At 36.2% G+C, this 27,622-nt stretch overlaps 4 protein-coding genes across 9 annotated transcripts; 1 reads left to right on the top strand and 3 right to left on the bottom strand.

Moving 5' to 3' along the window:
• Nucleotides 1-162: 162 nt before the first annotated feature.
• On the bottom strand, nt 163-6,601 carry LOC121945939. Of its 3 annotated transcripts, XM_042490316.1 has the most exons (8): nt 6,560-6,587; nt 4,721-4,787; nt 4,322-4,504; nt 3,465-3,575; nt 3,164-3,220; nt 2,372-2,542; nt 1,202-1,318; nt 163-959 (listed from the first exon to the last, which is right to left on the bottom strand). In XM_042490316.1, exons 3-8 carry the CDS (start codon nt 4,493-4,495, stop codon nt 897-899), a joined length of 693 nt encoding a protein of 230 aa, XP_042346250.1. In that variant the 5' UTR covers nt 4,496-4,504; nt 4,721-4,787; nt 6,560-6,587; the 3' UTR covers nt 163-896. The 3 variants fall into 3 exon arrangements, with proteins under 3 accessions (XP_042346250.1, XP_042346251.1, XP_042346252.1); XM_042490317.1 differs by lacking the exon at nt 4,721-4,787 and having other exon boundaries at nt 6,560-6,601; XM_042490318.1 differs by lacking the exon at nt 6,560-6,587 and having other exon boundaries at nt 4,721-4,973.
• An 807-nt stretch (nt 6,602-7,408) lies between these two features.
• On the bottom strand, nt 7,409-12,951 carry LOC121945940. The gene is made up of 7 exons (XM_042490320.1): nt 12,930-12,951; nt 10,007-10,186; nt 9,787-9,897; nt 8,778-8,834; nt 8,127-8,297; nt 7,901-8,017; nt 7,409-7,636 (listed from the first exon to the last, which is right to left on the bottom strand). The coding sequence occupies exons 2-7, from the start codon at nt 10,175-10,177 to the stop codon at nt 7,574-7,576; spliced, it is 690 nt and encodes a 229-aa protein (XP_042346254.1). The 5' UTR covers nt 10,178-10,186; nt 12,930-12,951; the 3' UTR covers nt 7,409-7,573.
• A 1,167-nt stretch (nt 12,952-14,118) lies between these two features.
• Nucleotides 14,119-17,630, top strand: LOC121945673. Its single transcript, XM_042489973.1, has 6 exons — nt 14,119-14,247; nt 15,305-15,415; nt 15,636-15,692; nt 15,794-15,964; nt 16,112-16,231; nt 16,456-17,630. The coding sequence occupies exons 1-6, from the start codon at nt 14,119-14,121 to the stop codon at nt 16,492-16,494; spliced, it is 627 nt and encodes a 208-aa protein (XP_042345907.1). The 3' UTR covers nt 16,495-17,630.
• LOC121946237 lies at nt 17,435-27,270 on the bottom strand. Of its 4 annotated transcripts, none has more exons than XM_042490731.1 (7): nt 26,885-27,270; nt 23,458-23,645; nt 21,973-22,092; nt 20,444-20,500; nt 19,571-19,774; nt 18,900-19,022; nt 17,435-18,265 (listed from the first exon to the last, which is right to left on the bottom strand). In XM_042490731.1, exons 2-7 carry the CDS (start codon nt 23,632-23,634, stop codon nt 18,200-18,202), a joined length of 747 nt encoding a protein of 248 aa, XP_042346665.1. In that variant the 5' UTR covers nt 23,635-23,645; nt 26,885-27,270; the 3' UTR covers nt 17,435-18,199. The 4 variants fall into 4 exon arrangements, with proteins under 4 accessions (XP_042346665.1, XP_042346664.1, XP_042346667.1 ...); XM_042490730.1 differs by lacking the exon at nt 26,885-27,270 and adding an exon at nt 25,460-26,289; XM_042490733.1 differs by lacking the exon at nt 26,885-27,270 and adding an exon at nt 25,460-26,288 and having other exon boundaries at nt 17,435-18,262.
• Between the last annotated feature and the right edge of the window lie 352 nt (nt 27,271-27,622).

Raw genomic sequence — 27,622 nt, 5'->3', positions numbered from 1 at the left:
TATGTGTTTTTGGTGCAGAGACTCACCTGGGTCGCGTCCACAGACTCCTGACACTGAGACAGCCTGATTTACAGGTGAGTTCAGGTAGCAGCAACAAAACTGACACTTCCTGCTGCTTGTTTGATTTGTTCAAAATAAAAGCGCCATTATGTACACTACATATAAGTAGACTACGTAGGTTATTTATTTGAGTCAAAGTAACAACTCCACATGTAAGCAACAGATCTGCAATCAAAATTTTACTTAATTTTACTCACATTTGTCTTACAAAAAACATAAAAGAAGTACAATACCTTCCTTAGATACTGGGTATAAACTTGTCAGAGTACGAAACACTCAGAACTGTACTTAGAGATACACAGAAATACCTCATATTGACTGCATTAATTCTACCATTAATTTTTTGCAACATTATTGACTTTAATTTTGTACTTTGCCCATGTTAGAAGATAAAGGGGTCAAAGACCAAACTTTGTTTTTCTATTTTTTATATTTGTAAAATTGTTTCCTGTCATTTCAAATATACGTGTGAATATCTACTCTTTCCTGTAAACATCTTGAAACTAAAATAATAAAAAAAAATTAAATAATTCAATAAATCTTCAATCTGGGAAGTATTTTAAGCTTAACCTTGAAATGGGCTATTTTGAAAAACTGTATTATTATTATTACAAATATTAGCCCCCAATACAAGTGAGGTGTCTCTTTGGGCTGTTTTCACTATTCTACATTTATTTGGGAAAGTTTATGCTAAAAAATAGGGAAAAAATCCAAATAAATACACTTGGGGGTGGGGTTGTGTCCTATGGAGCAGTTTTGATTACTTTCTTCAAGTGTGTTTAAAGGCACAAATATAATAACGACTCATAATTTAATGTGTGTAGAAGTATTGATTTTTAAGCATCAGGACTGGTCAGAAGAACTTCCTTCAACTGTTGCGGCTGATCTTCTTTGCCAACCTGTTTGCACAAAAAATGAACTTTTATCAAGCAAAAACAGGATAAAGTTTGGAATTTCACTATGGGATTTTTTTAACTGAATTTATGTATATTCCTCTTACTGCTATTCCTACTGTTGGAGCTGTAATTACTGCTCATACTGCTAATACAATGTATTAGCACCTCTCTAAATATACCGCCAAACTGACCCTTTCTTATATGTGGACTGTGCACATTTTGTGCATTGTCTTTTTGCTTCATACCTCTTCCTTCTTCCTGTTGACCACCGCCTTGATGCCCAGAACAGCAAAGCTGATGCAGACGCACAGCAGGAGAACTGCCAGGACGACCATCGTCAAGTCTATGATTGTCACCAAACCCTGAAATAGACAAAAGAAAAAGAGAATTCAATTAATTCAAAGATGATTTAAACTTTGCTTAACAATTTAAGTATTCATGAGTTTTAAATTAAACTGTAAAGACTCTACTGAATGCTAAATAAAAATTAGATTTTTTAGAATTTAATATTATGGAACCAGGCTGGAAAAACAAACAAAAATATCTTTGTCATTGCCAATAGATCCCATTCAAAGATTCAAAACTATAATGATTTATGTATCCATTCCCTGATACACCTCATTGTTTTCTTTGCCAAAGAGCTCCATTGTTGTCAATAAATTATAAAAAAACACATTAATGAGCCACATTGTTGAACATGCTGATGTTCTTTCTTCACCATAAAGACACACACACTGACTTTTTTTTCCTAAATTCAATACCACATATGGTGTCCTCCTGGAGTTAAAACTCTACTACTAGATACTTAAATGTGTGCTAATCCACACACAGTATTTTGGAAGAGACTGTCTAATACATTGTTGCTTTTGTGTTTTACTACTTTTTTTTTTACTTTTTACTACTGTATTTATTGTCTTTTTAAACAAATAAAGTAAAACATTACAATCAACTCTGACAAACATCTACACCTACACACGGATACATATCTAAAGTCTGTAAAACTGCACAAGATAATAAAAGAAAGTGAGAAAAAGATGGACAGCAGGCCCCTCTACACATTTAGATATACTATACATTGGGTCACAATAATACTGCATAATCTTCCATTTCAACTGTCTCTAATGGACCACTATATTATTTGTCAATGTCCATCAGTTTTCACATGCCAAGAGCATATTCAAAAAAGACTGTACATTTGGAAAATATGATAGTTCAACACAACTAACAATAGTCAGCATCACTTAGTACTGATGATCTGTATATACCTCTATAAATGAGTATACATAAAATAAAATAAAAAATAAAATAAAATAAAATAAAAACTGGGATGGTTTCGTGTTTTTCATGGGATTTTTTTTTTTACAGTAAGAAGAATATAGCAGAAAAACAGATTCATCCTTTAAAAGCATGCTTACCAAGAAATGAAATGCCACAGCTCTGCAAGCTTGAGCATAACTTTGATTGATGACCCGGTGCATTTCACATATCGGTATGACATGCGCAGTTGTGACACCTATGGCATACAGCACACAGCCAGCAAATGCCAGGATAGATCCGACTATGTTCAAAATCACAGCAAAGACCATCTGAGAGAGAAAAAAATAACTTTACTATTCTTTTGACTTCACAGAGCATATTTTTACACATTTTATTTCATTTTTAATCACATGTCCTTTTCAGACGTGTAACACAAAACATAGGTAACCTTATCTATCTGTTGAAGTGATGGTTTTCTGTCATTCAGGAATCGGTTTAATGTTCTTTACAGTTTTATTCCAACATGAGAGGACATTTAAGGCAAAAGCCACAATGCTCGCACAGTCATTGGCACCAAGCAGCAACCTGCAAAGCTGAAAAATGCAGCCAATGCGGAAGTGCCGAAAACCGCAGCACATTAAATGGTGAAAATATAAGAAGAATGGTTGGTCAGATTTGTAGTTGTACGCCGTTTTTGAACAGACTTCGAGGGTGAAATGTGGCTTTACTGATTGATCTGATATCTGAAGAATCTCAACAACATAAGCAGCTGTTTCACATTGTTTCATGCTTCAAATGATATTAATATCAAATTCTTTACAATGATCTCAGAACGCAGTAAGCCACAGTGACCTGAGTGTTAATTCACATATGAGAAAAGCATATTAAAGTCCCATAAACCACAAAATAAAAGGGTACACATCTAAAAAGGATTTTTAGTCTTTACTTACCAAGAAAAGAGAGGGGAACCCGCCAGCTAGAAGGGACATGATTCCTGTTGCGATGAACTACAAAGACAATAACAAAGTGAAATCAATTAAAATTAATAATACGGTGTATCATATTGTGCATACTGATAATTATTTTTGTGTGTGGAAGAAAAAAGAAGAAAAACAGTTATTTGTTCATAATTTATTTCTAAGAAGTCTTATTCTTTAGAATAAGAGGTTGTTATCCCTCCAGCCATTAAACACCTCTTATATTTGGGAAAGTTCAGGTAATTGTGTCTGTTTGGTAAAAATGTTATTTTACCATAGCTCCCAGCCAGTGAGCAGCAATAACCCCCCTCTCGTCCGGAGAATACATGTATGATCGTCCTGGCCCCACTGCGATGTTGAACAGGCCCCCCATGATCTGTATAGTCTGTAAAAGACAGAAGTTATTAGATCTAAACATCAAAATTAGATTAATGCAATAAAAGATTCTTAATCTCATTTATTGGACCCCCTCCAGACTCTTTCAGCTTAAATTTAGGAACTGTTGAAAACGCTGCAGCTCATAAGAAACTTTGCCTGAGGCTTTATGTTCTCAGCAACTCAAAAATGAGTCCCACCAGTACCATGGTGAGGACGCAAATTATAATGAGAAACTGGAGGAAACCAGGTGAGCACTCTTTTAAGGAGCGGATCACGGAGTTGGCAAAAGTTGCATCGTATGAACAAATTTCTGTCAGCTGCATGGTCAGGGATGAGAAATATGCGGTAAAGCAGAAATACTACTTGGAGCACATTGCTGATGTTAGTTAGTGATTTATTTATATAAACACATATTTAAATGAGACATTTGATGTGATGACCATAGGTGACATTTTAGGTAGAAAAATGTTTTGTAAAATACTAACTAACTAAAACTATTGAATCTCATTACTTTAACAACTAAACAACACAAGACAGCAAATTAAAAAATGCTCATTAATAAAACATTATTTACTTTCTGCCTTTAATGACTATTACTAGACACTTTATATTTTATTTTCACTTATTTGATGCTCTGTTATTGTGTTCTTTTTTGATACTGTATTTTTGAAACAATCTGGTACAAGAATTTCCCTCATAATAAATTAATTAATTTTTATCTTATCTTATCGAATGCATTTTAATCTCGCTCACCCCGAGAGCTGCAGTCACACTGGTCCTCATCAGCCCCTTATGCACTGAGCAGCATGTCGGACTGTAGCAAAGAGTCTTGAGGATTTGACACAGCGGTGACAACATGCTTTTTTTGTCAGCCTCCACAGTGATCACAGTCACTCCAGTTTCGTCTTTGACAACAGTGACGGACATTTTTCACACCTGCAACATGACACGGAGATTTAGAGATGAATCATTGGATGGAAAGAGTATTTATCCCAGAGGGAACCTGCAGAGTTACAGCAGACATGGTAAATATCAGAAGTCTGAACCAGAAACTGAGCTAAAATTAAAACTAAGGCAGTACTCTCAATATACAAAATGATAGTTCCCGGTAATAATCAAATTAGTGAAAGTCTAGCATATACTGTATATTACCTTGTATTCTTGCGCCAATTCAGGTGCGTTTGTTGAAAAAAAGCAGAGAGTGTATCTGTCTCAAAATCTGCAAAAAGTTAACAGTAAATCGCTGGTATCTGTGGAAGTAAAATCTATTTATTTTTTAAAGAAAAAAACACTTTTTAAATTAAAGAAAGGCAACTGTACTGAAGTTATAGGAAAAAAAACAACAACAGATTATTATGATGGGCAAAGCACCGGCACACACACAAAAACACACTGGTGATAATTTCACATTTCTGCTCTGCATCCCAACAGCAGTGATTTTATGCACCAGTGACCAAAAGGCGAGAGGATTAAAAAGGCTAATATTTTCTTAAAAAAACAAACCTCTTTTTCTACCTTTATGTATCATACAGTCAGATGGGTTACAGTAATTTTAGCGTTGATCTGTTCAGCACACAAAACATCTATTAGATGTCTGTCTGTCCTGGAAGAGGGATCCGTCCTCAGTTGCTTTTCTGCCATTTTATATTCCCCATCAAAGTTTTGTTTTTTTTAACAAATATAATTGAACTGAAATGAATTTCAGCAGGCATGTGCACAGACAGACCCCAGGTGTTGCTCGAGCACTTGCCCTTATTTTGGACTTGGTCTATTAAAGTGCCCTTTTGGCAAACCTTTACATGTTTAAAATTTATTTCCTATTTTTATATTTTGTTTTTTGTTTTTCCCTTGGAATCAACTCTCAGTTAAAAGGGTCTTGTAATGCTCAAAAACTGCATTGAGTCATAATAACAGACCCACGTCTCTGACCTGCCTTCATTACTGACGGCCATTTGACATCTTTGAAATTCTCTGTAAATGTTTTTTTTTATTTTTTTTATTGATTTTTTATATTTTTTATTGATTTTTTTTAATTAATCTTTTAAATTATGTAAAAGAAATTTATTTAGCATATTTCTATTTTTATTTATTACTGATATATTCTTGTCTACATGTCACTGTATGTTATGTTCAAATTGCCCCGGGTGGGATTAATAAAGTTCTCTGAATCTGAAATAAACACATGTAAGAAAGTGAAGGATGTGCTACAGCATGAAACTTTATCTTAAATATAATTATGATACGGGTGCCCTTTTTTTGTACTTGAGCACCTGCCCTTTAATATGTCTGTGCACGGCACTGCATTTCAGGGTTAATTTAATTTCTGTTATTATGAAAAAAGACCAAAAAAGAGAGAGAGACTGAGATTCTGAGGACTCACAGAATAACATTCACTGCCACTTTAATCAGCGCGTCTTTGAGGTATCAAACGCACGTGATTAAATGCAAAGTCACTATGGGCTCTGGTATTACGTTAAAACAAAGTATCCAGGTTTCGACTGACTATTGTCATTTTGTCATTAGGGCGGAGAGAAATTCAGTTTCCCAGAAAATGCTGCTGTACTTCCTTGTGTCAACCTTGTATCCTAAAGCTAATACACACACACACACACACACAGCCTTTATCAGAACTAATGATGGAGCTGGTGCTTATGAGGAGCAGGATCTGGAAGTGAATCATCCATTCACACGTTGGGGCAGAAGAACATCGAAGGTATATTCATGTCATTTTTTTCTTAAAAGTATCTTAAGTAAAATAAGGAATTACAGTTTTTAATCTTGACAAATGAATAAAAATATGAAAAATCTAAAAAATATAAATATATAAAATAAATCATGTTCAACATCTTTCTTTCAGTGACTCACTCTGACCTTAAAACACGACAACCATTAACAAAATATACATATCACCCAGTGCAGAACTAAATAAATAGGGTTTCAGTATGAAGTTCAAATTATTATGAATTATAAGTTTTTGTGCAGAGAACTCACCTGGTTCGTGTCCACTGACTCCTGAAACTGTGACAGTCTGACTTACAGGTGAGTTCAGGTGAGCAGGTTCAGCAACAAAACAGATACTTCCTGTTGCTTGTTTGACTTCAAAATAAAAGCGCCAAATAATAAGCACTGGTAAAGGAGTTTTCCTATATTTGAGTAAAAGTAGCAACACAACAAAGTAAGTATGTGTTGTAAAGGACCTGCAATTAAAATTGCATTAAATTTTACTCACCTCAGTGTTTAGTATCAAAAACAAAAAAGTATGTATATGCTTCCCTCAGATACCGTGGTACAAGCAAAATTTGGGAACCCTCAAAAAGAGTACAAAACACTCAAAACTGTACTTGTAAGTACACATAAATACTTCATGTCTACAAACAGTTCATAGAACTTCATTCTATGCAACATTATTAGTAGTATTTAAAAAAAACCCTTTAACATAGTTATGTTTAGTTTAAAACTGGCAAGTTTACAAGAAAACATCTTTGAATAAAACAAAACAAAACAGAGGGGTTAGCTATCTCACACACACACACACACACACACACACACACACACACACACACACACGCACACACCCACACCCACACAGGTTTTATCTGCTGAGATTTTGAGATATTAAGCATCTACCTGTAAATGGGTTTCTGTTTTTTATTTTAATTTTTTTATCAGAAAATCTTTTAACCTCTAAAGCTTGTTAATTGTGATAAAATGTATTATTATCATTATTATTATTATTAGTTGTTGTAGTAGTAGTAGTAGTAGTAGTAGTGGTGGTGGTTTGATTATCCCCAAATACAAATAAAGTATCTCTTTCTCTCAGTTTGTTTTCATTTAAGCAAGTTTACTTTAAAATATAACTGACAAGCAAATAAAAAACTGGACACAAACTGAACAAAAAGTGTCCCGGATAAGTAGCAGTTTTGATTACTTTCAGCAAGTGTGTTTAAAATCACAAGTCTAACAACGACTCATAGTCGTGCTTTTATGTTTTTAGCTGAATTGATTTTAAGCACCAGGACTGGTCAGGAGGACGTCCTTCAGCTGTGTCTGCTGACCTTCAACATCACCCTGTTTGTACAGAAAAAAGTGAACCTTTATCAGACAAAAACAGGATAAAATTGAAAATCCTATAATGTGACATTTTACTGAATTTAAAACTGCATATATTAAATATTGCAGCAGAAATGCAGCTAGGTATATCCCCACTACAACTATTGCTGCCATTCTTCATGGTGCAGCTGTTTATACTGTCTCAGGTTTTACTTGTATTTCTCTGTCTCTATCACCTGTGTGTGACTGTGTACATTTGTGCACTGTTTTCGTGGTTCGTACCTCTTCCTTCTTCCTGTTGATCAGAGCTTTGATGCCCAGAGCAGCAAAACTGATGCAGACACACAGCTGGAGAACAGCCATGACGATCAGAGCAATGTCCACAGCTCCCAGCAGGTACTGATAGGTGAGATATATGTAAAAAAATAAAAGGAATTTAATTTACAACATGTTTTTCTGAATTTTCAATATAGCATTAAAACAGTTTTAGCCTTTAAAGTATACTTACTTGAGCAATGGCCGCCACATCTCCACAGTTGTCACGAACATGATACAGTTTTATAAACCAAGCGAGACACATGCTGTAGACAGAGGTTTCTGCTATGTCTTTGCCGTACAGCACAATGCCAATAATGGCGAAAATGGCTCCGATGATGTTCATCAATACGGCAAAGACTACCTGAGAGGAAAGACTCCATTATTCTTTTGACAGTATTTCACCACAGTTTATGTGTTTATACATGTCCTTCAATTTTAGCCTTTTTCAGATACAGAGTACCAAATATTATTAACTTTATCTTTCTGAAAAAGTGATGTTTATTTTTATAATCTAGACATATAGGTGTCTTCTACTAACCCTTTCAAACCTGAAATTGGTTAAATTTCTTTCAAAAACATGGTGAAAGGGCAAAGAGCGATTTCCCAAGACATGAAACAAAAATTAGCAAGAAATTAGGAAAAAGTTACAAGAAAATTACCTGAAAATAAGTGAACAAAAAAGGCCTTAAAAGTGCTGAAAATATATATTTTTAAGTATTCTTTTTTTTCTTGGGTTTTAAAGTTATACAAACATATTATCAAGTTTGATCGAGTAATATTCATCAACATGACTTCAATAAATGTGATGGTAAAGGTACTTATTTACATTTTTTTTACTTACCAAACAAAGAGAGGGAAACTGCCCGGCAACAAGGGTCGTGATTCCAGCGATGATGAACTGAAGAGAGGACAGCAGACAGGTCAGTGATATAAATAACTGTGTTTTTCACTTGTTTTTTTTTTCTCATGGAAAAGGAAAAAAACTAAAATTAGTAATAGAATTACTTCTCATAAAGAAATGTTATTCTCTAGAATCGGTAGACGTCATTATGCTTTTGTCCTCTGGGGTCAAAATGACCCCGTCTGGTTTGACTGTTATTTGAAGCATGTTGTATGAACTGTCAATCAATTCTGTGTTACACCTTTATCCTTACTTCAGCCCAACCCATTACCACACATTTTCCCATTGTTTTGGAATTTAGGGCCAATAGACCTTGTTTACATAAGTAAAAAAAAACATATTTTGACAGAAAAAGATTTCATTTGGAGTCAGAATGACCCCAAAGACAACACAAGGGTTAAGAAATATTTTGGCAATTAGATCATTTAAAAACATCTGATAGAGTTCTGAAAATTGTTTCGTTTTAGGAAAAATGATAAAATCTAGGGATGCACACTAATATCGGCACGTTATTAGTATGGGCCGATACTGGCTTTAAAACTAAATATCAGTATTGTCCAAAAAACAGTTTTTTTTCGTTACTGACAAAGTGATCACTTAGAAAACATCAAGGCTAAGTTGAAATATTTTTCTAATTTTACACAATGAATGAATATTACATACACATGAAAGCATTGTATTTTATGTCTCCATCTGCTGGTTGGCCATCACAAAAAGAGTATACACATCAGACACCTGATGATCACTAAAATTAGGTGGGAAAAAGTGTATATATCGATATCTGTACTTCATCTGCCAAATGAGTTGTGATACATCGTCATATTGCATATCTGCAGAAATTCCAATACATTGCATCAGGAAACTCCCTGCTTTTGCCATTGTGCTAAAACAAAATCAATAAATATGCTCTCATGGAAATATTAATACAACAATATTTGTATCACTTTACCGCAGCACCCAGCCAGTATGCAGCAGCCAAATGAGGCAGATCCTGAGGTTGTATGTATGTTCGTCCAGGCCCAAGTCCGATGTTGAACAGCCCCACCATGATCTGTACAGTCTGTTGGATTTAAATGATTAAATCTCATGATCTTACGCTCGAAGAACCTTAAATGTAAAGACCACTACTCAAAACTGCATGTAAATAAATGCATTTTAATCTCGTTCACCCCGAGACCTGCAGTCACACTGGTCTGCATCAGCCCCTTATCCACTGAGCAGCACGTCGGACTGTAGCAAAGAGTCTTCAAGATTTGGCACAGCGGAGGCAATATGCTCTTCTGGTCAGCCACCACAGTGACCACAGTCACCTTATTGTCTTTGACAACAGTGAAGGACATCTCTCACACCTGCAACGTGACATGGAGATTTTGAGATATTTGGATAGAAACACAGGTGGCGCTATGGAGAAGCCTACTTTCTCCACCCAGTGGCAGTATACAGAAGAGATGCTCTGTGGTTCTGGTGTCTGAATTACAGAAAGTAAAGCTATTCAAATCCAAATTACTCTGAGTTCCAGCTGCTACCCTCTGGTGGGAGATTTAGAGTTCCTCGGAGCAGGCTGAACCTCTACAAACACTCGTTTATCCCTATGTCTGTCAAGACTCTCAACGCAGTGATGTCATGTAATGTGATGTAGTGTGTATTGGATGCAACAGGTATTGCAGGTTAAGCTAAGGTTAAGATTAAGATGATATTATTATTTATTATTGAGCATTTTATAATTGAAGGTTGTGCAATGCGTCGCCTCAGCCAGAAGTGCAAATTGGTTGCTGGTGCAACTGTCTTTATGGTGTTGTGGGATGATTTTTAAATGGGCATATTTTGCTGTGTACTGTCAGTTGCTGGTGTGTACTGCAGGACTAGCAGAGTCCACAACAAATTTCCCTACGGGGACATTAAAGTATACGAAATGAAATGAATGAAATGAAATTAAATCTTTAATGTGAGTTAAGCGAGCAAAAGTTAAGTCTGACTGCAGACGTTTCTGCAAACTAAAGATATGTTACATATGCACAGTATTAGGCACAAAACCACTTATGTTTTGGTTTAAAATACCCACTTTTAGGGGGAACAATCCCTGCTGGAAAAGCACTGATGTCTCAATAAGAAATAAAAAATACACAATTTTTCATACCACTGTCCCCACTAAAAAAAAAAACAGTTGTGGGTTTAAAAAAAAAAAAAACACCAACATTTTGTGCCTAAAAAGCCGCAGGGAACGCAGCAGTACATTTTTTTAAGATATGATAAGACTGAATTTGTTGTTTGTTGAACAGTGGTCAGAAGTTTGGCCTCGGGACAAACCATCCATCATCCCCTCCTCTTCTGCGTAACAAAGTCAGCTCCCGTATTATGTTATTTTGAAAACATTCATATGATTAGTATGAAACATGCAGATGTAGAGTATTTGTGGTTTGCAGAAACGTACAGTGCCAGCATCTTCCTCTGGTGACTGAAGTGTTATTAATCCAATTGAGTACTTTTGTTACAGCGTCAAGTGACACATAAAGAACATTACTGAAATAAATATAACTTCAACTAAAACTAGGACAGTCTTAATATAAATAAAAACATTATAAAAATCCAGTATGCTGTATTTTACCTTGTACTGGTGCAGCAACAGATGTGTGTATTTGCTGAACAAAGGGTCCGTTTATTGGACTCAAAACTTGCAAAAGTCCACAAAAAGGCACTCATATCTGTGGGGGAAATATTTTGTTTTGCTTTCAGCACTCATACCCAATAAAACTATCGGACGTTACAATTTCCTCTACATTTTGATTAATGTTCACGAGGGGCGGGGCCTTCAGGGTGGTACGTCCGGGGAATGTGATTGTGGTGGCACCTACGCAGTAAAAAGAAAATATTTGTTTTAACTTTTAAAAAAAAGTTAGTGTCGAGACTGCCTTATATTTTTAAGTTAAATCTGAGAGCTGGGTTTGTAAAGGTTCAACTTGTCTTCTCATTTCAGTCAAATATAACATTTCAAGGCAGCATGAACACATTTTTTTCAAGTTTAAACTATATACAGAGCAACGTTTATTATTCGAAAGTCAATCAAATGACTACAAAAAAAACACAAAACTTACAATAGGTCAAAAAAAGGAGAGAAAGGAGATTGCTAACTACTATAAATGACAACAAGTAAAACTTGAGGACTGACTGAATAACATTCACAGCTAATGATCGAACAGCACATATTTGAGTCGTATGATTATTGAATTCACAGCAAGTGTGGCATTTTGTTAAAAAGTTCATTACAGCCTGCAGGTTAAGGTTCACAAACAGGTTCTGTTATTTGGATGGAGAGAAGTTCAGTTTCCCAGAGCGCACTGCACTTGTGTTTGCCACCTCAAACTCTTAACCTACAGCAAACACACACACACACACACACACACACACACACACACAGATACAGATACAATATGTAGCTAGCAGGGAACATTCCCACAACACTGGCCAATGTTACCTACAAGTTGCAATAAAGTTTTAAAGAAAACATTTTCATCCAATGTTTAAAGAATGTTGTCAGGATGTTTACCATTTCAAATAATGTCCCCATGAGATTAAATGCTGACTAAAATGTAACGTTTTAACTGCAACATTTTGAGGATGTTTTGGTGATGTTAAACAAACAACATTCAGAACATATTGTTGAGGACTGAGATTATTCAACTTTTTTTTTAAATTACAATGTATTGTAATGTAATATTGAGGGGAAAAAATCATTTCCAGCTTTTTTTTCATGTTTATAGAGAACGTTAGCCTAACTTTAAGAAAAACATTCCGGGAACTAAAAGAAAACGTTATTGAAACATTGCACTGGTTGCATTGTAGTCTACAGTTCTCAGAACGATTTCAGAACCAAAAATTGCTACCTGGGATAAACGCCTTCACAAAAATGAGGAATAGGGGCGTCCACCGTCGACCAAACACATGCACGCAAAACATTAAAAGTGGAAAAGAAAAAAACATGACTACCACAAAAAAAACACCCAGACACATCACTGAGTTCAGAGCTAAAAAAAAAAAAAAAAACAGACTGTCGCAGTCAAACAGTGTATGTGTTTTTGTGTGCAGAGTACTCACCTGTTTGTTGTCTCACTCCTAAACTGAGACTGAGTTACTGAAGGTTCAGGTAGCAGCAATAAAACTACTTCCTGCCGCTCGTTGGTTTATTCAAAATAAAAGCGTTTAAATTTCCAAAATGATTTCCATAATGACTTGCCCTTTCCCACTTTACATTAAATTAGGGTTAACATGCTGATTGGTGAGGGTAAATTAAAGTAGTACAGCCTCTATAATTTCTACTTGGAGACGTTAAATATCAGATTGAGGTAAAGAAGTGAATTTTTGATTGCAGATCTTTAATATTTCATTGTGGTATTGCTACTTTTACCTAATTCAAGCTTCCTGTGGTACTGCTAATGCTTGCTTTTTGTGGAATAAGGCTTTTATTTTGAAGAAACCTACTACTAGATGGGAAGTAATAATTTTGTCGCTGTGAAATGACCAGAAGCTGTTGAGAGGACAGTCAGACTGTCACAGGTGCAGCATCACGTCATCAACAGGTGAGTTAAAAAACTAACAATAATGTGAATTTTATAAGGAGACAACATGTTCAGTGAGCAATGAGCTGGAAGAAATGGATATTTTTTAATGATAAAGTTTGACAAAAATTATGTTATATAATTTTTTGTCTGTGTGAAGGAGAGGGCATATTTCAAAATGATTAAAATTTGCTTTTAAGTGGAGAAATTTTCCCCAAAAGAAAACTTTATTAACTCAGCATCCTGATGATGATACTTGACTTTTTCATTTTCTTTTTTTTTTTGTAAGGTTGTTTTTAATTTTACCAGCTGAAGCCTCTGCAGCATATTTTACAGTTACTAAATAAAGAACTTAAAGCAAGGGACAATAAGTGTAATCTTGCTGCATTTTTGCAGAACCACAGCTGTAATACACCTGCATATTTGGATTTGATAGGGTTGTTGATCGATACCACTGACTCTCCGTTTACTTTGGCAGGTACTGAGAATTCATCACATTCATGCACTGAGCCATTGTCCTATACAAACACCCCCTCCTCACACACACACACACACACACACACACACACACACACACACACACAGAGACAAAACAAAATGAATGACTTAAGAGCTTCAAGCACATGTTAAAATTACCATAACTCAAGAGGAGACACATTCCCATCGCTGAACCAATCTATTTTTCTTTTTACATTTTGTGTTTCAGGTGTGTGTGCAGGACCGTGACGATGACCGTCATCTCTGTGGCAGCTGACCGCAAAAGCGTGTTTCCATCACTCTGCCAAATCCTGAAGGCTCTTTGCTGCAGCTCGGTGTGCCGGGGGCCGATACAGACTACTGTCACTACAGCATTTGGGGTGAGAGGAATTAAAATCAGTGTATTCACACACAGCTATTATTAATTGGTGTTTTTTGGTTGTTAAAATATTAATGCAATCACCAGTAAATGTAAATGCTAACATTGCTCATCAGTTACATCAGTTTTATGGTTGTTTTTATGTTTATGTTGAAACTTAACGTTTCTTTACATTTTAATTTTATGTTGTGACAATGCTGTGGTTAACACATGGCTTGGTTTAGGCACAGAAACCATCTTGTAAGTGTTAAGAAAACATGTTTTGGCTTCAAATACCCTGTTTGATCGATACAAAGACATCTGAAAATGTCTTACTCTCTGAAATGGCCCCATCTCTCGTTAAAAAAGCATCCCCTCTTTCATGCAATCACTGTTCTGCCAAATAAGCAAAAAGCCCTCTAAAATATCTTAAAAATACCGGTGATTGTTGCTAAAAACACATCTGGGAATGTTCAGAGCTCTTGTTAAAAAATACTCACTTTTGTCACTGCAAAGGCAGCATAAAACATCCCAAACTCTCCTTGAAAAATACCAGGTTTGTTGTTACAAACAAGGCTGGGAATGACCAAATGCCTTGTTAAAAAATTCTTGTTTTTGTCACTACAAATGTGGCATAACACGTCCCAAACTCTTGTTAAACAATACCCACTTTTGTCACCACAAACAAGGCTGGAAATAATCTGACCTCTTGATAAAAAAATACTTGTTTTTGCTTCTGAAAACACAGCTGGAAATGTCCCAACCTCTCTTTAATAAAATACTCACTATTGTTGCTACACACACAGAAGTGTCCCAAACTCTTGTTAAAAAATATATTTGCTTTTGTTGCTACCAGTATGACTGGAAATGTCGGTAAAAAATCCAGCTTTTGTTGGTCCCTAACGGTCTCTCCTGCTTGGCAGCCGTCTCACCTGCAGTATGTGTCCAGGCATTCACCATCCTGTCCTCCTTCTGATCTACGTCATACATATGAAATATGAAGTATTATGCCACCATTGTATTCTGGTGACTGGACTGCAAGTGTAATAGAAAGAGATTTAAGTGTGAATCTTTTACAGACTTTGCAGATCATGGTTGGCCTGTTCAACATCGGACTCGGCCCTGGACGAACAAGCACAAATCCCGGAGATCTGACCAGTTTGGGAGCTGCTTATTGGCTGGGCTCTGTGGTAAAAAATAATCCTGTCAATATTAGAGCACACTACTTTGGTGACTCTTGTTTGGTATCTGTGTTAGCAGTGTTGTGTCAACAAAACACAACAGAAGCTTCACACATATTTGTACAAGTTCAAAAGGGAGCAAGACTGCTTTGTGATAATAATTCCCAGTTATTACTGGCAAAGAAATACAATTGTCACTGATATGAGCTGTCTGTTGACCTCTCACCAGTTCATACTAGTTGGAATCATGTCCATTTCAGCCGGACAGTCCCCGTCTCCCTGCTTGGTGATTAAACTCCACTGACTAAATAAAATATGCACAAAATAGAATATTTTCCCTCTGTATTATCAAATATGGCATTTAATTAAATGACTCTTTCCTCTCAGATGGGCTTCACCGTATTCATGAACATTTCCGGAGCTATCTTTGCCATTACGGCCATCGTGCTGTATGCCATCAACGTGGCAAATTCCTCTCTCCTGTGGATGTGTGAGCGCAGCACTAAAAATGCTGATCATTACGGTGACGGCTGCATAAATGTGGCACTCTTTGCCCAGGTAGATGAACTTTTAAAATTAAACTCAAAAACACGCTCGTACAGTAAAAAGCATGCATTAAATTGCAAGTGTGACAGCTTGTTCAGTTATTAGTTTGAATATATTTGTAATATAAAATGGGTTTTAAGCATGTTTCTCATCCATCAGAGACTGTTGACATCCATGGACGTCACGATGATCGCCATGGCGGTTCTTCAGCTCGGTGTCTGTATTAGGTACACCATTCTGGGCATCAGGTTCTTGACCAGTGAGATGACGAAGGAAGAGGTATGAATTTAAAAGACAATGTAAAAAATGTGCACAGTCCACATGATTAGAGAACAGCTGGTAAAATTCTGGACAAAACAGTTGTAGTTGTATATGGATACATATAACTGCATATAACGTTTTGGTGCAGTACTTAATATTTGCAGTGTTAAATTCGGTAGAAGTCACATTGTAGAATTCGCTACGTAATCCTGTTTTTGCTTTTTTTTTTTCTGTGCAAACAGGTTGATGTTGAAGTCATCCCGCCCAGTCCTGACGCTTAAAATCAATTCAACAAAACACATGGAGCCATGACTATGAGTCACTGTTATATTTTTGCTTTTACACACACTCAATGAAAGTAATCAAAACATTCATGTCTTGTTTCTTTTCACTTTCTATTTTTTAAGTAAACTTGCTTAAATAAAAACATGTAAAATGGTGAAACTGCCCAAAAAGACATTGAGTTTGTCACTGTTTTTAACTCAAAGAAATAGTTTGGGGGGGTTTTGGAGTGTGGTTACATAAGGCACTTATCCGTAGTCAGTGTTTTACACACAGTAGATGACAGTGGGCACGTCCTCAGTTTGGAGAAGCAGTCTGGAGTACATACACTGCTACATGTTTAACTTCTGAGTATTTTGTAATTTTTGCTGAGCAAAAACAAAAAGCAACAAGATATAATTTGTGACAAAATTAAGCCACGGTGCAATTAAACTGTAAAACTAGGCAGTAATGATCAAAAATAAACCAAGATTTGTTATTGCATTGCCCATTTCTCACTTGAAATATCTTTAGAAACATTTTTCTTGCACTGTTTGGCTGTACCACAAGAGTTTGTGCAATAATATTTTGTGCTGTTGACTTTAGAAAGGTATTGAAAGTAGCATACAAAAGAGTACTTGAAGAGTTTTGATGAATGTTATTTTAACATGACTTCATATAGTAAAATAGCAAACAAACCATAAAACCACCCATAAAAGCCTTCAAAGTCACAACAAAACAAAAAACTAAAACAAAACAATAAATTGCACATAATCCAAACTGCACATGCAACATATTGCACATACATTGCACATAACACATATAAGTATTGGACTATCGCTGCAGCCTTAAGCAGCGTTGTTTAAAGCTTGATAGGACCAAATAACTTTAAGTACAAACACACATATAGTAGATTAATGCTATTACAGGTAAACTGACAGGATGTTCACAGAAGGTGAATTGACACTAAATTAATCACTTTATTTAATTTTCACTTGGCTGGAAAACCCATTTCAAAAAACAGGAATATAATCATCATTTCACACTTCCCTTTATACGTACCGTTTCTGTTGCTACATAAAAAAGTTTTTTAAACTGAGTCATTCAGTTACACCCAACGGTTTAAAAGTACAGAGCAGAAATACAAATACCAAAATATATAGCAGTATTAGGCATTTTGATGGCTTTGCTACTTTTAGCATGGCTTAATGGTTTATGTCAAGGTCACTACAAACAAATACAAAACACCAAAATATATGAAACAGTCATTTTGATGACTTTGTTTCTTTTTTTAACATGGCTTAATATTGCAAAATAGCAAAAGAGCCATCAATTTAATATAAATACCATCAACAATCAAATTCCGTCAATGTGTATTAATTACACAAATGTACATGAACCTCATTTATACTAAAACATACGTACAGCACAATAATCAGCAGAAAATTATTATCAATGGGAACAGTTTGCTTTTGCTGATTTTTTAAACGTCAACACAGAGTGAAATGGACAGCGGCATTTACATTTAAGTGCAGATTTGTATCAAAAATACTCTAAAATATAAGTGCAAATATTTTTAAGCAACCCTTGTAGGAAAAGACACAGACATTTGACAGACACTGAACCAGCTGAATAAATCACTCATGCTTCAATACAGACAGTCAGTGGTATAAATACACAGGAACACAGTACCTGTGACTGACAGCACAAAGCAGAGATTTTCATTTAGGAAACAGGGTGACTGGTGACTTCAGGCAGTGGTTCAGGCAAATTTTCTGGCTCACCAATCTGCTAAAAAGAGAAAAATAACATCAGTAATGCCAATAAAAAGGTGCAGACACAATAAAACCTTTACAAATAGCACATATTCACGTATGACATACATTCAATAACTGTGCCGCTGTACTTTTTTTCTGCAGGGATACACAGACACATAATTATTTTAATGAACATTTAAGTGAATTTTAAAGAAATGAAGACAATTCCATCAAGGCCGCCTTAAGATATTTTGTTCATGAGACTGCATCAGAAGGGGTCACAGTGACCTTGACATTTTAACCACAAAGTTCAAATCAGTACATTCGCGCCAAATTACAAAAAAAAAAATCCTTCAAGCTGTTTCTGATATATCACGTTCATGAGAATGAGATGGATGCAAAGTCACGGTGACCTTGACCTTTGACCACCAAAATCAAATCAGTTTATCCTTGACTCAAACTGAACGTTTGTGCCAAATCTGAAGAAATTCTCTGAAGGCATTCTTGAAATTGCGTTCATGAGAATGGGACGGACTGACAGATGAATAAATGACCCGAAAACATAACAGTTGTTGAAGAGGAATAAAAAAGAGAAGATTTGTGCTCAGTCAACCTTTCCTGCATAAATAACAAGTTTAGAAGTAACATGTACTTTTAGAAAACTCTACCTTGTTTTCTTCCTTCTCACGGCTTCTCAGAGCCTTGATGCTCATGACGGCGGAGCTGATGACGAGGCAGAGCTCCAGGAATGACAGGAAAATCAGCACAGCATTCATGCCGGTCAAGAGCATCTGAGTGGGACATGAAGTAGAAGAACATTTGAGTTAGAGCTGAACAAATGATCAAATTCAAATAGATATTTCAATGTAATAAAACAGAATTTTTAAATGACATAAGCAAGATTTGATGCTGAACAAACTACCAGAAAATATCAGGTCTGCTGAGAGTCTGTCAAGGTTAAAGACTCACCTGTTCACTGCTGCCTTTGACTAAAAGGGTTTTTACTTTTTAAATTTTATATTTTACTTCGAAACTATGCACTGCAACTCTTATTTCAATATATGTGTTTTTATATTTTTGGGTTTTATTTGTTGTTTTCCCACTTGCTTTTTTTTCAATCACCTTTTACATGCTTCTTTTATAATGTTTTAAATGTGTTTCCTTTCCCCCTGTTGTTGTATTTCAATGTTATGTGTGAAGCACCTTGAATTGCCTTGTTGCTGAAACGTGCTATACAAATAAACTTGCCTTGCCTTGCCTTGCTGGCAGCACCATCATGTAAAAATGTCATTATGACATTGTCCATTTCCCACACACAAATGACATTTTCCACACTTACCATGATCAGCTTTCTTCCCTCCAAGCATTTCTCCAACATGCTCCACTTCCTAGTAGATGGAGTTGTAATGTATCTGCGGCCATAATAGTAATCATTGAAACAGCTCAACCACACTCGCGTGTTTGACAAATTGCAGCTGTAGAGCACAATCGCTGCAATGGCAACAGCAACTCCTATTAGATTCAGGATCACATTGAGGATGACCTAAAACACAAGACACAAAAACACACCATGAGTAAAACATATCATTCCTGACAGCTGAATGACTTGTATTTATTTAAGAAACCTCTGCAACTCCACTGAGCCTATTTTTTATGTCCAATGAAACTGCATACTGTGAACATGTGAGACAATGGACCTCATGAAGCGACATTCTCTTAAATTTCTTAATTCAACTCCAGATGCTCTAAATGTTTGTAACTGCCCATATCTGCTCTAATAATAATCTAATAATCCAGGCATTAGAATTACTCTAAAACATTTTCTAAATTTGCTTAAGTGACATTTATTCGTTTGTGTATGGGTGTTGATAAACAAACATGAAAAGAAATATTGCTATTGCCTTCCAGAACATCAATATGCAATCAATATCAGGACATACAACATTTAAGAGCAACATGATTGTGTATCTATAGTTGGTACAAATATTTGTGATGGTTCAGCACATCTTAAATACAGCAGGTTTTAATATTATTCAAGGTTTTACCATAGTTTCAATTCAAATTTGCGGTAAAGTTTTTGTGACTGGACACAATTGTAAGGCGTGCAGAATTCACAGAGATTGGTTAAATTTGTGTGATTTGTTGAGAAGAGAAGAATAAAATGAAAGCTGATGAAGTGAACTTGAGGATGTTATGAAGCTGAACCACTCACCAGACATACACTCGGGAACTTGTCAGACAAAATGCCAACGACGCCAAACAACATAAACTGGAGAAGAGACAAAAAAAAATTGAATATTAAGCTTTCATTATTCAATACAAACAATAAAATTCATACATGTCATTAACAGAACCACTGACTTGAGTGAACAGCATTTTGATCACCAAGAGGGAAATCATGCAGTTACATTGGCAGACAAGGGACAAGAAACCAGAACTAATCAACGTCATCTGAGAACTAAGAGATTAAGATATCTGTTAAAATACACTTTAATTCAGGCAGGATTCTGTGACACTGAGTCAAAACACAGCAAAGTACAGCATCGAACAGCTTTATTCAGGGTTCCCACACACTGATATGGACAAAATTTCTTGTCTATGTCTTTTCAAGGACCAAAAATATTTTTTTTCTTGCCCCACTTGCCCCAGCTTTTTCAAATATATAAGACTGATATGGTATCAAACATAGGACAAGGACCATTAGAAATGTGAAAATGCAATGATAATTTCCATTTTTAAATGGTAATATTTTGATAATATATGTAGAAATTATGCTTTAAAAAAAGAAAAAAAAAAACCACCTCTAATGTGTAAATGTTTTTATCATAAAACAAATGCCCCAAAAATAATTTTTAAAAATTCATTATTTTTATATTTATTTCAAAAAAGATTTTGAATGAAAAAAAAGTTTAAATTTTCTGTAAGATTAAAAAAAAGAAAAGAAAATTTGCCAAATGTTGAAAACATGCATGCAACAGTGGTAAAAATGAATTCAAAACCTTTTTATTGTGATTAATGATGATGATTTTGTGTCATTTGACATTTCAAAGTGAGCTCAGAGTGTGTATCTGTGAGGCAGATCTTAAGTTGTAAAGCTTTTTTCTCTTCACTGTAACTTTGGGAGCATATAAATGTACATTTTTTAAGAAAGTTTGTGTTGGACTTATGTATGGACTGTATGTAAAAATGGACGACATGACAGCTCCCCCACAGTTTAACTTTTCTATCTTGATCGCCCCCTGGTGTCTGTCAGCAGTATAGGTCATAAAGCCCGCCCCTCCATGTTTGTGAAAGGACATAAGCCAAACTTAAAACTCAAAGTACACGGCAAGTAAATTTTTCCTGAAGCTGGTTTCTGTCACTGAAGGTAGTTCTCATCCCCCTGATGTTTGTTCAAGTGATCATTTTTATTACGCTTGGTTTAAATGAGTCATGAAATTATCCAAAAAGAGGACTTTATGCCATGACTGACAGCTGCAAAAGCCAATCCATGTGCTCGCATTCAGTGGCGCTGCTTGCAATTGGTCAGATGGGTGTTTTAACGGGAAATTTCCCACCATGGATAACGCTGATGTGCAGACTCCAATTTCAAGTTACATCACTAGCAAAACACTGCAGTGCCCGTATCCAGGATATTTCAGCCGCACTTAAGCATAGCGGGGTTAAGTGGGGTCACATCGTCCATCTTTACAGTCTGTGGTTGTGAGACCAAAAGATCAAACACAGGATAAGCTTCCTTACCACTCCTCCAAACCATAAAGGAAACAAGGTTCTTGTCATGTGCCACCAAGCGGTACCGTAATTGCAACAGAGGATCACTCCGAGGCCGATGTTGAGCAGCCCAACCATAAAGTGCAGAGCCTGAGGAAGAAACACAGCATGAGCAACAAACACAGAGCATATATGTACAGGATACCTACACACAGCCAGCGACACAAAGTTAGACCCTGTGGTGCAGAACGTACGTCGGACCACTTCACCGAACAGTTTTATGGTGTTTTCTAAAACAACTTTCTTATTTAAACAAAGGAGACCTGTGCAAGTTGAAGCCCCAACCCTGCCCATCTGAGATCGTCATATAAAATACTGAACGCAACCTTGACCATACCAGACCTTCCCAAAAAACAGTTGGCTTCTAGCGCCCGGGACACACTCGCTGTGTGGCAGCACAAGCCTCGTGCGTCTCCAGAGGAAAATTGACAACCTGGGCAGATCACCGACTCTCCACACTGTGTTTTCCTGCCAGAGAAGTTACTGTGGCTGAAAGTTTAAAGCAAGTTAGATTTAAGACTCTTTAAGACCCTTTTAATGCCACTGAAAGTGAAATTTAAGACCAATTTTTAACCAAAACTGAAAAAAATGAACTGACATCAGTTATCTAGAGTTAAGGTCAGTTCAAATGCTGAAAATATCAAAACACATTTTTGTGACACACAGAGCTTGTTTATTAGTCATTTGATCGGTAAATGTATGTGAGTGCTCCCAATTCCTCTAACCTGATCTGCTTGACGCTATACTCGACAAATTATTTAAAAAATAGATATTACCAATTTTTGAGATTTCACGATGCAATGTCAGAAGAAATGAATCATAATATCTTCTTTCTGATGTCAGATGAAGATTTTGAAAGGTTTATTTAAGGCATATTAATGCCAATTAAGTCCATATTTTTAGATGAATGAATTAAATGCCTTTTAAGACTTTTTAAGGATTCACGGAAACCTTGTTCATCACTCAATCAGTGAATAAATAATTTCTATAATATATGTTGAGTTAAGGACAGATTACTCGCTTTTTATTATTATTATTTGTTAAGGCAAGGCAGGCCAGCTTTATTTGTAAAGCACACTTCATACAACAGGGCAAATCAAAGTGCTCCAAAGAGCGATGACATACAAAAACATATTTAAGGATACAGATTTACAATAAGAGTAAAGAAACAGCATATAGAAGGTAAAATTATCGACTAAATGATTTAAAAATGAAAAAGAAAAATTAACAATAAAGTGAAGACAAGAGATGCAAACTCAGAGTCCTTCCCGACACATCCAATCAGCGCCATCCGCTGGTATGAAGAGGCACTTACTCTCAGGTCTTTATTGCGTGTTCATATGAAACTTTTTGATCGTGGCGGGTAAAGTGAGGCGACGCAGCAGGCAGTTTTAGTTGCTGATAGTTCTCTGATGTCGGTTTGTTGCGTCCAGGCCTTTAAGGTTTTAAACTCACCCCCAGTATTGACTGAGAAGATCTCTGGACCCTCCTCAGGCGCTGAGACACAGAGCAGCACGCGGGACTGTAGCAAAGATCTCTGAGGATTCCACACATTGGAGGACAAACACTTTTGGAGTCAGAGGTCACAGTGAACACGGTGACCCCGTCAGCCTTCGACATGGTCACAGACATCCTGTCAGCTGCTGTAGAGTGAAAGAGACGAGAGAGCACAGAAACTTTACATCTCTGAAATCAGGCTGCTGATTCTTCAACCTAAATGGACTCGGTGAACTCAGATCAGGCCAAAAATGTAAAGTTTCTAACAGATAGTCCTCATCATAAACTGGAGACACAGAAATGGAAAAACACTGACTTCTTACCACATTGGAAGTAATGAAATATGGTCTATTTGCCTTTCAGGAATTATAGACTCAGCAGTTTTAGAGCATGACCAAACGAGGAACTTAACTGTAAACTATTTTTTTTTTTGTTCTGTGATGTGTGTGTGTGTGTGTGTGTGTGTGTGTGTGTGTTTTCTTGTTCTTGTTTTTGTCTTAATTCTTGTAATGTCTTAATGTAATTGTCCTAATTTTGTCTAAATAATAGAAATGTTGTAATTTTGTTTAAAAACAAAAATTCTTGCTCCTACTTATTTTCAGACATGAAATATTTACATTTGTTAACTGAATATGTCCAAGAGGCATTCTGGGGTTGTTTTCCTTGCTCATATCTTATTTTGTTTTCTCATTTTGTTCGATATGTTCAAAATACAGACCTAACTAACTAATGTTGTACATTTGAGTAGTTTTGAAATCAACTATATCACAAAAATTAGAAGCATTTGAGTTAATAACATTTGTTGGTTCATAATTTACAATTCTTATTGCTCTCTTCTGCATTGTGAAAACTGCGAAATATATGTTTTTTGTAACTTAGCAATGAAATTGTACGCCTGCCTTACATTTGACCTTCAGCCACAACCGTTTTGTTAACAGGATAACAAAATATTAACAAAAACTTAGATTCAGCTAAGTTTTTAGCTGTTTAAAAACCAGCTGGTTTAAAAACTGGTTTGGTATTTAAAAAGTAAAAACATGGGGAGAAGGGCAATGAGCAGCTCAACCGGATATGACTCAAAATTAAAAAAAAAAAAAAAAAAAAAAAAAAAAAAAAAAAAAAGAGACCTTAGTTGTAGAAAATAATAATAATAATAATAATAATTACCTGAGAATTGGAAAAAAATATGAGAAACTAATTACTTCCCCATAATTTCAAAAGAAACCAAACCAATCTGCTCAGGGTTCAAAGGGTTAAACAGCTTGTAGGAAGGCAGCACAAAAGCATTGATGTTGATTTGGGTTTCAGATGGGTTAATAAAGTTTCACACCACTTGGAGACGGGGTTCAGTCCGGGCCCCTCTGTGCGGCGTTTGCGTGTTGTCCCCGTGTCTGCGTGGGTCTCCGGCTTCCTCCCACAGTCCAAAGACATGCGGCTCGGGTTATTTGGTGACTCTAAATTGCCCTTAGGTGTGAATGTGAGTGTGTATGGTTGTTCGTCTATATGTGGTGACCCTGCGATGGTCTGGCGACCTGTCCCGGGTGGACCCCGCCTTCCGCCCCATGACAGCTGGGATTGGCCCCAGCCCCCCCCGCGACCCTTACGCGAAAACAGAAAATGACTGACTGACCACTTTCTGCCTAAAACAGGGCTGTTCTCGTGGTATTAACTTAACTAACCTCAATGCATCGCGACTTTGAGTGTAATGAAACATCTGTAAAATGAAAAGTGTTGAAAACAGCTCAAAACAGTCTGGCGATGCGTGACACATCAGAAACACGATTTATTCCAACAAACTGTGTAACTTTTTTTTTAAATAAATGCAACAAAGTGCTTACAGACTATTAAATTAAATCAAACAAAAATCTGGCTTCCCACGCCGCCTGACTGTTTTCATGCCTGATGACTGATCGTATCAGATTTCTTTACAGTCTGAATCAAACCTAAAGAAATGACTCACCTGATTTTGTCTGTTAGAGTACTGAAGAAAAACCTAAACGACTTATTACGGGGTTAAAGTCTGGCTGATTGTTGCCTGCAGCTGCAATTTTTTGTTTGGATAAGAGGAAGTACAGACTCATCACAATACCAGAAGTACCTCCCACCCTTTATTGGTCAGTCCGGTAAACACAACTGACGCTTTTTTTTTTTAACAGAGGTGGCAGTTACATGCAGGGCCGTAGCCATGAAGTTTAGGGGCCCACATTCCCCCAGCACCAGTGCTGGAAAGTGCATTTAAAGAAAGTTTAATTTGTGGTTAGAAAACTTTGAAAAACTTTGCATATTCACAGCAGAGGTCCACAAGCACAACAGGCATCTCTGCAGGATCGTGCGTGAGGGTCACGGTTGGCGGGATTTTTTTTTCTTCGTCAATTAACTTAATTGAATATTAATATCAAACAGTCAAAAAGGCCACATCATGGTTATATTCATTCACTTAAACTGAAGTGAGCGGTGATCAAACAAATTCAAATATGTAGTTAACCTCAGTAATATAAGTAAAATAAAAAATGACACGACATAGAAAAAACAAACATTGGAAAACACAAGTGGTCATTCAGGAATTAGGACAAATAGATATTTATATAGATGCAGGGCTTTTTCCATTTTGCAGTATTTCAATAATCTTTTTCCGGTTTTATCTCATTTAGAAAAAACAATAAATACGGAAGAGTTCACAAGAAAATGACATTGTGAATTAAGTATTTTACCAAAATAATGATTTTTTTTCCTCTCCATTTGAAGATCAAACTTGATTTCCTATTAAGTGCTGAGATCTTTTCTGTCTGCAGCTAAGCGGTTTTGACGATATCACCATCCGTAGACGCTGCCCAACCTTAGCATATACATATATATACACACAGTATATATATATATATATATATATATATATATATATATATATATATATATATATATATATATATATATATAATATATATATATATATATGTCTGGACGCTCCTCAGATGCTCAGACGCAGAGCAGCACTCGGCGCTGCAGCAAACGCTTTTGTGAAGACTTGACACAGTGGAGGACAAAAACTTTTTGGGTCAGAGGTCGCAGTGAACACAGTGACCCCTTTAGCCTTCATCACGGTCACAGACATCCTACCTGCTGCTAAACTTTAAATCTCTGGAGGGAGTCTGACAAAAAAAACATCAGGTTATTTCAGTTCAGGCTAAAAATGTCAAGTTTCTAACAGAAAGCCCTCATTAAAAACTGGGGATGTGGCAAAATGCATTTTCTCTCTAATAAGTTGTCATAACGAGTCCAAACTTGAAATGAATTCATCCATTAGCACACTTAACAGACCAAAATACATTATTACTGGCTAAACTGAGGTTCATTTACAATCCGGATAAAACAGAATAAAATAACTCACCTGTTCGTGTCTGTTTGAGTACAAAAAGGAAAACCTGAGTAACTGTACGCCACCGAGCTGAACATTTGTTGTGCACTCATTGTTTGGAAAAGGGGAGCGAGATGGGCGAGTCCCAACAGCCTAATACCAGAGGCAATTCCCATCATTGGACTCTATAAAGAAACTTAACCCTTTGCTGATCATTCAGCTCAACACAAACAAAAAAGTTAATATTCTGCATTGATTTTCTTCTTTAAATTTAGGCCTACAAGCAGTTTTACAAATAAAACAGAGAAAAAGTGGCATTGACATGCAGGGCCGGAGCTAAAAAAATCATATTATAGATCATGAGTTTAAATTTTCCCCAAGAAGGTAACAGGCACATTTACACAGCTACTGCTTGGGAATGATGGTTTGTTTCCGTCCACTTATATGAATTTTTTTAATTATTATTATTTATTCAAGGGGGGGGGGGGGTCCCTTTATTTTGCAGGGCAGCTTTGAGAATGAAAGGAGAAGAGAGGGGATGACATGCAGCAAAGAGCTGGAGTTTGGACTTGAAACTGTAGCTGCTGTGGCAGGACGCAGCCTTCTTGTACATCTGGACGTCTGCTCTACTAGTTGAGCTACTGGCCGCGCAAAAACAAAAACACCAAAAATTTCAGAGAGAGAAAAAAAAAAGACTATCTAGCTATACTAGATAGTCTTTTTTATATAGCTATACTAGCTATGCTTGGTTGAAGTGGAAAAATTGGTGTA

This window comes from Plectropomus leopardus, chromosome 7, assembly GCF_008729295.1.
Source record: "Plectropomus leopardus isolate mb chromosome 7, YSFRI_Pleo_2.0, whole genome shotgun sequence".
Classification (NCBI taxonomy): domain Eukaryota; kingdom Metazoa; phylum Chordata; class Actinopteri; order Perciformes; family Serranidae; genus Plectropomus; species Plectropomus leopardus.
This window is presented reverse-complemented; position numbering and strand designations above follow the sequence as displayed.

Coding starts and splice junctions, on each gene's coding strand:
- LOC121945939 (XM_042490317.1), bottom strand. CDS start 4,495: ATGTCCGTCACTGTTGTCAAAGACGAAACTGGAGTGACTGTGATCACT. Junction 1,319..2,371: donor CTGTGGCATTTCATTTCTTG/GTAAGCATGCTT, acceptor TGTCTATTTCAG/GGTTTGGTGACAATCATAGA. Junction 960..1,201: donor TCAACAGGAAGAAGGAAGAG/GTATGAAGCAAA, acceptor TTGTGCAAACAG/GTTGGCAAAGAAGATCAGCC.
- LOC121945673 (XM_042489973.1), top strand. CDS start 14,119: ATGACCGTCATCTCTGTGGCAGCTGACCGCAAAAGCGTGTTTCCATCA. Junction 15,416..15,635: donor CTTATTGGCTGGGCTCTGTG/GTAAAAAATAAT, acceptor ACCTCTCACCAG/TTCATACTAGTTGGAATCAT. Junction 15,693..15,793: donor AGTCCCCGTCTCCCTGCTTG/GTGATTAAACTC, acceptor CTTTCCTCTCAG/ATGGGCTTCACCGTATTCAT.
- LOC121946237 (XM_042490731.1), bottom strand. CDS start 23,634: ATGTCTGTGACCATGTCGAAGGCTGACGGGGTCACCGTGTTCACTGTG. Junction 19,775..20,443: donor AGTTCCCGAGTGTATGTCTG/GTGAGTGGTTCA, acceptor CTTGTGTTTTAG/GTCATCCTCAATGTGATCCT. Junction 19,023..19,570: donor AGGGAAGAAAGCTGATCATG/GTAAGTGTGGAA, acceptor TGTCCCACTCAG/ATGCTCTTGACCGGCATGAA.
- LOC121945940 (XM_042490320.1), bottom strand. CDS start 10,177: ATGTCCTTCACTGTTGTCAAAGACAATAAGGTGACTGTGGTCACTGTG. Junction 8,018..8,126: donor ATGTGGCGGCCATTGCTCAA/GTAAGTATACTT, acceptor CTCACCTATCAG/TACCTGCTGGGAGCTGTGGA. Junction 7,637..7,900: donor TCAACAGGAAGAAGGAAGAG/GTACGAACCACG, acceptor CTGTACAAACAG/GGTGATGTTGAAGGTCAGCA.